The sequence below is a fragment of the Hirundo rustica genome, chromosome W (genome assembly GCF_015227805.2).
Source record: "Hirundo rustica isolate bHirRus1 chromosome W, bHirRus1.pri.v3, whole genome shotgun sequence".
NCBI lineage: Eukaryota > Metazoa > Chordata > Aves > Passeriformes > Hirundinidae > Hirundo > Hirundo rustica.
Genome location: NC_053487.1, coordinates 9,239,557 through 9,251,577, shown reverse-complemented (window position 1 = coordinate 9,251,577; position 12,021 = coordinate 9,239,557). Strand labels below are relative to the sequence as shown.

Below are 12,021 nucleotides of genomic sequence, written 5' to 3'. Positions count from 1 at the left end.
AGCAGAGCCAATCTCTGATGGCTTTGAAGATGGATAATGCTGCTGGCCAAAGTTGGGCCAATTAGAGAGGTTGGTAATGCTTCTGTAATAACATATTTAAGAAGAAAAGCAAAACAAGGGGCACACAGTTTTTCTGTCTAGTCAGAGAAGAGGAGGAGGTGAGAACATGTGAGGGAAAACAACATGGAGACACCAAAGTCAGTATAGAAGGAGGGAGAGGAGGTACTCCAAGCACCAAAGCTGAGATCCCTCTGTAGGCTGTGGTGAAGACCATGGTGAAGCAGGTTGTCCCCCTGCAGCCCATGGGGATCCATGGGGGGATGCAGAGATCCACCTGCAGCCTGTGGGGGAGGTGCCCATGTCAGAGTGGGTAGATGCCTGGAGGAGGCTGTGATCCAGTGGAAGACACAGTGGAGAGAGAGGGCCCTTGCTTCCAGGCTGGAGCAGTCTGTCCTTGGAGGACTTCACCCCGTGGAAAGAGAAACCCACGTCACAGCAGTTTTGGGAGGACTGTCTGCCCGTGGGGGGGTTCATGTTGCAGCAGGTGTGGTAGGACTGCTACTCATGAAAGTGGACCCATGCTGGAAAAGTTCATGGAGAACTGTCTTCCGTGGGAGGGACCCCATGGTCTCACAGGGGAAGGACTCCTCTCCCAGAGTAGTGGAAGAAAATTTCAGGCGACAAACTGACCAAAACCCCCCTGCCCTGTCTCCCTGCACTGCTGGTGGGAAGGAGGGAGGGGCTGGGGGGAAAAAAGGTGTTTTAAGGACTTATTTTACTTCTCATTCTGATGAGATACTTCTCTTCTGATTCTGTTAGTAATAAATTTACTTTGCAACCTTAAGTTGAGCCTGTTTTGCCCTTGAAGTGGTTTCTCCTGGTCCTTATCTCAATTCATTAATCTTTTGTATAAGTGAATAGACATTGCATGCCAGAGCTAACTTACCATTTCACACATTTCACAGAATCACAGAATATGCTGAGTTAGAAGGGACCCACAGGGACCAAAGTCCAACTCCTGGCTCTGCACAGAACAGTCCAAGAGTCATACCATGTGCCTGAGAGCGTTGTCCAAACACTTCTTGAGCTCTGTCAGGCTTGGTGCTGCGACCACTATCCTGGGGAGCCTGTTCCAGTGCCCAACCACCCCCTGGGCGAAGAACCTTTTTCTTATACCCAACCTAAACCTCCTCTGACTTAGCTCCATGCTGTTTCCTCAAGTTCTGTCACTGATCATCAGGAAGGAGAGATCAGTGCCTGCCCCTCCATGTCCCTTCGTGAGGATGTTGAAGACTGCAATGAGGTTCCCCTCAGTCTCCTCCAGGCTGAACAAGCCAAGTGACCTCAGCTGCTCCTCATAAGGCTTCCCCGCAAGGCCCTTCACCATCCTTGTGGCCCTCCTTTGGATGCTCTTTAATAGCTTAATGTCTTTTTTATATCGTGGCACCCAAAACTGCACACAATACTCAAGGTGAGGCCACAGCAGTGCAGAGCAGAGCAAGACAATCGCCTCCTTTGCCTGGCTGGCGATGCTGGGCCTGATTCCCCCCAGAACACAGTTGGCTCTCCTGGCTTCCAGGTCACTGCTGACTCATATTCAACTTGCTGTCAACCAGGACACGCAGGTCCCTTTCCATGGTGCTGCTTTCCAGCCTCTCATTCCCCAGTATGTCTATACAGACAGGGTTGCTCCATCCTAAGTGCAGAATCTGGCACTTGTCCTTGTTAAACTTCATATGGTTGGTGATTGCCCATTTCTCTAATTTCTTGAGGTCTCTGCCTTTGAGGGGGTCAACATCTCCTCCCAATTTTGTATCATCTGCAAATTTACTTAGTATCCCTTCAAGTCCTGTATTCAAGTCATTTATGAAGATGTTGAAGAGCACAGGGTCTAAGATTGAGCCTTGTGGAACCCCACTAGTGACAGGTTGCCAGTCTGATGTCACCTCATTCACTACAACCCTTTTTGCCCAACCCATGAGCCAGTTGCTCACCCATCACATGATGTGTGAATGATGTAAGAATGAAGGAAAGATAAATAGGTGAAGAAGAACAAAAAATAGCATTAATAAAGGAAAGTATAATTAAGGAAAGAGGGAGGGAACAGAGCAATACCTTGAACTGTGAAAGCAACTCATCTCCTACAGTCAGTGGACCTGGTTCATTTTCTCGAGTTTCAGCCCTCTTCAGGATTTCATCTATATCCATTTCCTGAAACAGAAGTTTCTCTTTACAACAAAACAATTCGTATCGTTCTCTGTCCATCAAGTGTAGATGCACTGTTCCATTTACCTGAGGCTCCTCTTCTTCCCCTTCAGGTTCTTTAAAAAGTTCCTCAGCACCGAATTTCAAAATTGCTGATAACTCTTCCTTATTAAAAGGTGTTGAGCTGAAATACAGAACGTTTCAGATAAACACTTTATCTTAGTGAACTGTTTCAATTTACTATAACCATGAGTCAAATTTCCTTTTGTCTTAAATAAAAACTAGTTTTAATATGTAAAAAAAATAAATGACATGGACAATATACTTTGCAGTCTTTACTTACATAACTCCTTACCACATATTTTTTGCCTTTTATTAACCAAGTGAAATGACTTGCATTTTTACTCAAATAGTCAGGTATACTTAAGCATAAGGTAATATGAAAGAATAAACAAATATACCTGGAGGGAGTAGAGCCTGTATGTAGTACAGTTTTCCCTGTAGTGTCCATTCTCTGAATTACTAAGTGATCTAACACCATCTTTTTCTTGGCTCTTTCAAGAATATCTTCTTCTACTGATGCTTTTGTGACTAGTCGATAAATATTAACCTATGTATATTACAAAAAAGGTTTTATTTACCTGCTTACAAATTACCCATGAAAAAATACGCAGATGACGTTAACAAAAAGCTCCTGAGCAACAACAGGGAGAAATATTAGCCATGATTACGCATCTTCTCAATCTTATTGAACTAGTATTGCATATGTGAAATCAATCAATCATGTTATCACAGTCTCTATAGAAATTATATTAAAAAAATTCTTAGACCTCTCCTTTTTAAACTTCTATGATTAAGCACAAGCATGGCCACAAGGAAATGTGTTGTCTGATTACTACTTGAAGTATTCTGCAAGAAAGAAACCCAAAGAAAACTACAAAGTATTAAACAGAGCAAAATGGATGTGCCTGAATTACAGCAGTTACTTTCTAGAATGATACAATGTCAATGAACGCAGGAAAAGTCTGCAGCTCTTCTACCCATCCATATACTGCAGCTTCTGTGCTATCTCTCTGTATAGGGAGATTTAAAAAAAAAATTAAAAGGCAAATCATGAATATTAACAGTTTTAGATATTTTTAGCAAGTGTTAGTTATTCTCAAAATACATGAGGACTATGATGGGCCAGACAGACAGCTTATGGCTAACATAATGAATTCCTCCTTCAGGTTTGGTACTTAAAAGACAAGCACATGTACCTGTTTCTTCTGTCCAATCCTATGAGCTCTAGCCTGCGCCTGCAGATCATTCTGTGGATTCCAATCAGAATCAAATATAACTACAGTGTCAGCAGATGCTAAATTTATACCTAATCCTCCAGCTCTGGTGGACAGCAAAAAGCAGAAGTCCTGGATTTAAAAAAGAAGAAATAGCTTTATACATATTAGCTTGTAGTGGTTTCACATTCACCAATTCCTGTTTCTCAAAATTAGTGTAGTGGTTTGAGTGTCTACCAGAATCATTTACTCTTTTTCTGCTGTGAGATAGAATTAGGAGAAAACCAAAGCAGTCTTAAACTTAAAAGGTATAAAGACAGGTTTATTAACAAAACAATAAGAATCAGAATAAAACTTTCAAAACACTTTTCCTCTCCCCCAACAGGTTCTTTTCTTTCTCACAGACAACATATAAAGACAAAACTTGGAACTCTAGGTCAGTACCACTTATAAAATAGTCTTTCACCAGTCCATTTAGAGAGAGAAGTTTTTTTTTGGTCTGTTATGGTAACTTTCCACAAGAAAGCACAGTCTGCTTGTGGCTCTGAATTCTCACAAAAGCAGCTGCCTGAGGAAATCTACAGTTGTGAAATCCCTCCCGTATGATGCAGCCTTTCCGTGGTTGCATATGGGCCATGAAATTCATTGGGGTATCTTTTTTAAAGATGAACAGTTCCAAAAGCAAAGAGTTTTCTTCACTATCTCTAAAATCTCCATCTCAAGAAACAGAGGTCTTCTTTTTCCCTGAGGGCAGAGCGCTCCATATCTTTCTATCTTCCTCTGTTCAAACTTCTCCATTAGATCACAGCTATTTCAATATTTACTTAGTCCATCACAAATACCTTTGTTCATATCTACAATCTGAATACTCTCATCATCTCCCCCAATCCATATTTTCCACAGTTTAAAGGGATATTCTAGCATATTACAGTCTGTTACCATGGCTCACAAAAGACTTTCAGCCCAAAAACCAAGGCATCTACTCCATCTCCTCATCTAAGATGCCACTTTTTCTTTAACTGACCCTGAGATCTTTGTATTGTCTCTTTACATGTCTCCTACTCTGGCTGTTCTCTCACTCAGAGAAAGGTTAGTGCTTTGTAAGTTTCATCTGTGTAAGGAATGAGTTAATGTGAAAAGTGCATATTATATGGCTCTACGCAAGATATTTACTATATGTGTTGTGTTGTGTTAATTGTTGATGTTGTATTAATATTTTGATAATATAGTAAATGAAGTTTTGTAGTTAAAATGTAGTTTTTATGTACCAACTACAGGAAAACGTAAATCTTTCAGAGAAAAAAAAGAATTTCCTACGTCCTTATCAGAAGAGACCAACTCCTCCTGCCTCTCTCAGCCTTGAGAATGCCACAGAGATTAAAGGAAAAAAAGTGATACTAACCAGAGACGGTTCTTTGTTTAAATAGAGTTTATGCATCATGTATGAAATATATGAATATTCAACAGGCTATTGCTTTTAAGAGATGGTCCTTTGTTAGCAGAGGTCCTTCTTCAGAGCTTTTTTGCTCAGAGAGGCACCCAGACATCTGTAACTTTGTTTTTTATATTGTCTCGTATTGTCCTAACTCTAAAATTGTTCAATTTTTTACTCTAATTCTATTTTTTATAACCATCTTATTTACTATTAAACTTTCAAAATTTTAAAACAAGTGATTGGCGTTTTTCACAGTTAACATTCTCCCAGGTCTTCAGAGAGCATACTGGTTCTTCCCTGGGAGATGGCCGAAGGTGGTACATTCAGGCCGTGCCAGGGCTGGAGCCAGGATCTCTCACGTGGCTGGGCTTACCCCCCCTCGCCTGCCACACCTTCCTCTGCCCAGCAGCTGCTGGGATGGGGATGGCAGGGAGGGGGGCTCTGCCTGAGCCGGCAATGGAAGTGTGGTGTAGTGGCAGATGTTAGCAGCCACTTGGGCCCCGGCTCGGCCAGGACAGGATGTACTCTCCTCCCCTCCCTCTGCTCGGGAGTCATCGGTCATCGGGCCCACCCTGGCCAAGACGGCTGCAGTGGCAGGGCCCGGCCAGCCCGTCAGGCCCCAGAGGCCACCCGGAGGAGGAGGCCAGCCATGTTACCTGTTCTGGGGCCGGTAGGAAAAGGAGTTTTCCTGGAATTCCTCTGATTTTTAACCTGTGTAGTCCAGAGTTGTATCTAACTCTCTAATTGGTTAATCAAGCTGTCAACTTCAAAGACAGTCACTAATTGGTTTTTGCTATAACTCTCTTGGAAAAAATCACTTCCGTGCTAAACCAGCATGGAAGTGATTTTATCCAGAAGTGATAATATCCCTTAAAGAACCAATATGACACTTCTTTATATGCTCTGTGGAGCAGACTATGAACTCATATATTTCTTTAAGTATACCATAAACATTTGTTAGACTTGTAATACAAGTTGTTTGTCATGTCTAGAGCTAGTGGATTGCTATTTGAATAGAATAGACTAGACTATTTCAGTTGGAAGAGACTGACAATGATGATCCAGTCCAACTGCCTGACCACTTCAGGGCTAACCAAAAGTTAAAGCATGTTATTTAAGGGTATTGTCCAAATGCCTCTTGAACACTGACAGGCTTGGGGCATCGACCCAAGGAAGCTGTGGAGTCCTGTTTTGAGGAGGCTGAAATCTGATTTCCCCCCTTGACCTAAACCCTAAGACTCCTCCTCTAGAATACCTGATAAAACCCACAAGCCTGCCCCTACTCGCACTCATCTTCACCCCTCTTCGCTCTCACCCCCTCCCTGGCCCAGGGTAGGGGGGAATAAATGGATTCTCGTGCTTAACAACAAAGACTTATCTCATCTGTTTCCCTGCCGGTGGTTGTAACCTCCTTGGACACGATGGTCACTGTTGCCACGGAAGCCTGTTCCAGTGTCTGACCACCCTCTCAGTAAAGAAATGCTTCCTACTGTCAAGTCTGAACCTCCCCTGCCCCAGCTTTGAACCATTCCCATGCATCCTGTCACTGGATCCCAGGGAGAAGAGCTCAGCACCTCCCTCTCCACTTCTCCCCAGGAAGCTGTAGAGAGCCATGAGGTCACTCCTCAGCTTCCTTTTCTCCAAACTAGACAAACCCAGTGTCCTCAGCTGCTCCTCACAGGACATTCCTTCCAGCCCTTTCACCAGCTTGGTTGCCCTTCTCTGGATGCATTCACGGATTTCACATCCTTTTTAAGCTGTGGGGCCCACAACTGCACACAGTACTCAAGGTGAGACCACACCAGCACTGAATACAGCAGGATCATTGCCTCTTTTGACCAACTGTTTCTACTGTATTTGATGACCCCTAGGATGGGGTTTGCCCTCCTGGCTGCCAGGGCTCACTGCTGACTTATATTGAGCCTGCTGCTGACCAGCACCCCCAGATCCCTTTCTGTAGGGCTGCTCTCCAGACACTCCTCTCCCGATCTATACTTGTGCCCAGCATGACTCTGTCCCAGGTACAAGATCTGGCACTTGGACTTGTCAAATGTCATACCACTGATGGTTGCACAGTGCTCCAACCTATCTAGATCCCTCTGCAAGGCCTATTGTCCCTCAAGAGAGCCCCAACAGCCCCTCTCAGTTTGGTATCATCAGCAAACTTGCTAATGGTGCATTCAACTCCTGCATCCAGATCATTGATAAAAATATTGAACAGGACTGACTGGCTTTAGAATTGAGCCCGAAGGAATACCAGTAGTGAATAGTCACCAGGCAGATGTAGCTCCATTCACTACAAACCTTTGAGCTCTGCCCTTCCATCAGTTCTTCACTCAGCACACTGTGAACCTGCTCATCCCACAGTTGGACAACTTGTTCAGAAGGACGCTGTGAGGGACAGTATCAATAGCCTTACTAAAATTGATAAAAACTACATCCACTGCCTTCCTTTCATCCACTAGGCAAATTACATCTATCATAGAAAGATATCAAATTAGTTAAACAGGACTTTCCCTTCGTGAACCCATATTGACTGTGCCTGATGATTGCATCGTTCTTTAAATGCCTTTCAATAGCACCCAAGTATAATCTTCATATTTTTTCCAGGTACTGAGGCTAGACTAACAACACATCTGTAGTTCCCTGGGTCTTCTCTCATGCAGTTTTTGTAAATTGGAATAGCATTGCCCAGCTTCCAGTCAGCAGGGACCTCCCTAGACTCCCAAGACACTTGGTAGATGATCAAGAGAGGTCCTGCTGTAACATCCTCTAGCTCATTTAGTACTCTGGGATGAATCCCATCAGGCCCTGTGGACTGATTAACATTCAGCTGATACAGCTGGTCCCTCACAATTTCAGTGTCCACAAATGGAAAGTCACTGTTTCCACACTCATGGTCCTCTGACTCAGTGGACCAGGCAGCCTAAGGTCTATAACTATTATTGAAGACTGAGGCTAAAAACACATTGAATGCCTCCACTTTTTCTTCATCTCTATTAGTCAGGTGATCACCTTCATCTTCAATAAGTATCAGTCCACTGTTTTCTTTAGACTAGCTAGTATTTTTTATAGGCAGTTAAGCACCATGCAGCCACACAATCACTTCTTGCCTGCACCCCCAGTGGGACAGGGGAAGAAGAAAGGAAGACTGAAAGCAGGGAAACTTGGGGGGTCAAGATAAAAATTGTTTAATAAACAAAGGAGAAGTGGAAAAAGAAAGAAAACAGAACAGAACAAGTGATGCAAATGCAATCTCTCACCACCTTCCCATAGGCAGGACTGATGCCCAGCCAATTCCCAAGCAAAAGATGGCTAATGTCCCTAAACCCCTTCCTATACTTTTTTTATTGCTGAGCATAATGTTATATGGCATGGAATATCTCTAGTTAGTTCAGGCCATCTGCCTGGTTATGTCCCCTCCCAACCTCTTGTGCACCACCCAATCTATTTACTGGAAAAGTAGATTGAGAAACAGAGGCAGCCTTGATACTATGTAAACAATGTCCAGTAACAGCTAACACACTGTTGTGTTATTAGCATTGTTTTCATCACAAATCTAAAACACAGCACCATGAGCTGCTATGAAGACAACTCCAGTCCAGCCAGACCTTGTATAAGTATAAAGCAAACTGATATCAACTTCTCTTGCAAACAGATATCAACTTCTCCATGGTTTAAAGAAAGCAGCACTCTAGAAGATGAACAAAAGCCACTTGGGGAGAAAAAAACCAAGCAAAACGCTGCCAAAAAATACACCACCATCCCTTATTTTTAAAGCCTCATGTGTGCCCAAGTCTAACTGCTTTTTTGTAAAGAAAACAAAAGTGTTCTGCTGGGGTCAATGCTCTTCAACATATTCATAAATAATATGAAAATAAGATGAGTAATGAGGTGACAAAGTTTGCAGATGATATGGGGTTATTCAGGGTCAACTACAAGGGACTACAGAAAGATCTTATGAGAAAGGCAATAAAATCATATGAAACTAAAGATTAATAGGAAATAAATTTGAGTTTTAAGTACCGTCAAAGCTAATAGAGGTCATTACTGCTAAGGAATGAGTCCTTGGAGTTGTAAATATTTCCATGAATACTTTAGCGTAGTATTAGCAAAAAAAAAAAAAAAAAAAAAAAAGGCATGAAATTTATTATTAGGAAAGAAATAAAGAATAAAACAGGTAACAATGTTATTGCTGCACAACTCCATAGTTTGCCTTCATTCTTGAATACTGTATGAAATTTGGATCTCCCTTCATCTTAAAAACTGTACAGTACAACGACAAGGATTCCAGAAAAAGGCAAATATGTCTGTACTAGAAATTCATAACAGAAGTAAGTTCTGTATTTTAAAAATATCTGAAGTTTATGTTATGAAATGAAGTCCTTCCTCCTCAACCATAACAGAAACATAAGTTCATCAGCAACAGACAAATGCTATGCTTCTATTACTGAAAAACCCTGTCAGTATAGGACAAAAGACCTAAGATTATCAAAGGTATGGAATGGCTTCCATAATAGGAAACCTAAATAAACCAGGAATTTTAAGTGGTACACAAACAATGGTTAGAAATCAGTTCTTCAGTTTCTTCCACAGCAAGAAAGTAAGAGACAAAAAATGAAGATAACAGAAGCTAGATTTAAAGCTATTCAAGATATTTTTCTTTATGCAAGGATATATACAATTCTGCCCATTGCTTAAGTAGGTATTTGATGTCAAAAACTTGTGTTAAAGTTCAGTGCTCTGATAAAAATTGAAGGATTAAGTCCTACACAACAAATTAAATTCTTCAGTTTCTAAATAGCACTTAAAATTACTTTGTTAAAGAGCACTGAAAAAAATATAAAAATATAACTATGTAGTTATATTAGTTATAAACACCATTTTAATAAATTCTGTGTTTCTTATTGAACCTCCTCTTAGCTTTTTAAAGTTGTTTTTGGTTGGTTGGTTTTGGGGATTTTTTTTGTTGTTGCATGGGTTGTAAACTTTAAAGTCTCTGCAATAGCGATGGAATTTCAACCTAATACATCCCTCACTTTATTCTATCTTCAGTTTCTGTGCAACATTTGTTATATTTCCTAAAAGAAAAAAAAAAAAACAACTGAGTAGTTTAAAAAAACAACAACCACCCACTTATACCATACCTCTGAGCCTTCTGCATTAAAATGATCCAAGGCTTGTTTCCTCAATTCCCCTTTTATTGATCCATCAAGTCTCTAAAGAGGTAGAATGATACAGTTAAAAAGGAACTCCCACTATGGTCTGTCTGGAGAAACTTGAATTCTCAATTGCAAAACCAGTTGGGGGGGAATAAAAATAATGTAACACTTCCAATTAATCAATTTAATTTCAAAATGCTATTAGACATAGTAATTGCTAGTCTTTTACTGTACAGAAAAATTAAACTTTCATAAATCTTTCTACAAAAGGGACACTTTTTAAAAGATAAAATGATAAAAATCAAGGCTTCTTGACTACTACCAGCAAAATTCTTACCTGAAAGGGAAACTGACGATACTTCAAATACTCTGCTAGGATGTCTAGCATCCTCACCATCTGAGAGAAAATCAGTACTCTGTTGCCACGTTCTCGTAGACGAATCAGTAGCTTGTCAAGAAGGATTAGTTTTCCACTGCTACGTATTAAATGCTACAAGACAAGAAAGTGTGTATCGCAAAGTAAGTTCACCTCAACACTAACATACACTGTAGATGGTTAGACATTCATTAACTGAACATGAAACTTGTATAAGCATTTAGTCAGTCCCGATCTTGTAAAAACTCATTATAAAAGCTTTAAGTGCTCTAACTGAAATCAACAGGGGTACCGACTAGCATTTTTTTCAAATAAATGCATTTCTCAGCTCTGTCTCATAAAACAGCATCTTAACATTTCATTAAAATGTTAAACAAATATATTGTGCTATGAGTTAGAGCAGTTACAGTGTAAACTCAAATTCTCTTCCACCAAATAAACAACAATGAGACTACCTGACTACCTTAGCACTACTTGCTCCTCACTTTCTGTCTTTTGAACAGACCTAAGCATTGCTACTTGATCCTCTAAGTATTTTTAAACAATGTCTAATCAGTCAAGTTTTTCTGGCAAGATAAAAGTGAGAGGAATTCTGTTAATAGAAGTCAACATGCTTTAGCTGGATTACAATGTTCAATCTTCTCAGCTCCAGTCAAAACAATTAGAACAGAAAGTCAGGTGGCATGCTGAATTTAATGTTGAAATCATTAGGCCTCCAGCTGAAGAGGCTCAGGATAGAATTTTGGGGAATAAAAAATTGGGAGTTAGGTGCTTTTATTCTTTATGCCAGAAATGAGAAGGATGCATCATTCATAATTAGAGCTAACAAAGCTTATTCATATGAGCCAAGGAATTAGTTGTTACAAGTATGCAGTTATTAGCAATAATGGTTGAATGGTTCTGATGAGATTAATTATAAATTTAAGTAGAGTATGACAAGTTGCAAACATCCTTTAGCTTTGATAAGCATTTTATAATATAAAATAGCTTGTGCAGTGGCAACTTGTGATTTCAATCAAGTAGTTTTGGGAAAGTTTCTACATTATAAACTTCAAAGTTTACAGAAAAAAACCCCTTGATCTTTCAAAACATTTATGGTGTTATAAAATGCATCAATTATAACAGTCCTTTTATTTGTTGCTGTGGTTCTCAACAGTTTTAGTACAAAGATTAGTTAGCCTTTACAAAATACCCAAACTATAAACCCACAACACAATCACAGATCACCTTTGGTAGTGATGTTCTAATTGCTTTCATTTATAACAACAAAACAACTAGACAGCTTAAAGAGATTCAGCAGATTACTTTCTGCTATCACATGGATTGTTGGTGTACCACTGCCAGTCACATACATTTGCATTTATATTCAATTTATCTGTTTATTTAACTGCTTTATTTTATTCTGACTTTAAAATAGGTCTTCAGTTTATTTAGTCTGAAAATGCAGACTATTTCAAACTATTTCTTTTTTATTTTGATCATAATTCAAGCCAAGGATATTTTATTTAGTATTGATCTCTCTATTATTCAGTTCCACTTAAGAAACAAACAGAAAGGTAATGAATT

At 40.1% G+C, this 12,021-nt stretch overlaps 1 protein-coding gene across 8 annotated transcripts in view; it reads right to left on the bottom strand.

Annotated features, from left to right (window-relative positions):
- The window catches only part of LOC120764827 (chromodomain-helicase-DNA-binding protein 1-like), a 109,590-nt gene that overhangs the window by 20,649 nt on the left and 76,920 nt on the right, over window positions 1–12,021 (bottom strand). For 7 of the 8 annotated variants that reach the window (XM_040088888.2, XM_040088884.2, XM_040088886.2 and 4 more), the window contains 6 exons: window positions 10,417–10,569; window positions 10,065–10,136; window positions 3,465–3,614; window positions 2,667–2,815; window positions 2,293–2,389; window positions 2,116–2,211 (listed from right to left, as the gene is read on the bottom strand). In XM_040088888.2, the coding sequence (XP_039944822.1) occupies window positions 2,116–2,211; window positions 2,293–2,389; window positions 2,667–2,815; window positions 3,465–3,614; window positions 10,065–10,136; window positions 10,417–10,569 (717 nt within the window). The remainder of the gene's footprint in view (window positions 1–2,115; window positions 2,212–2,292; window positions 2,390–2,666; window positions 2,816–3,464; window positions 3,615–10,064; window positions 10,137–10,416; window positions 10,570–12,021) is intronic. The other variant, XM_058423871.1, reaches the window with a different exon arrangement.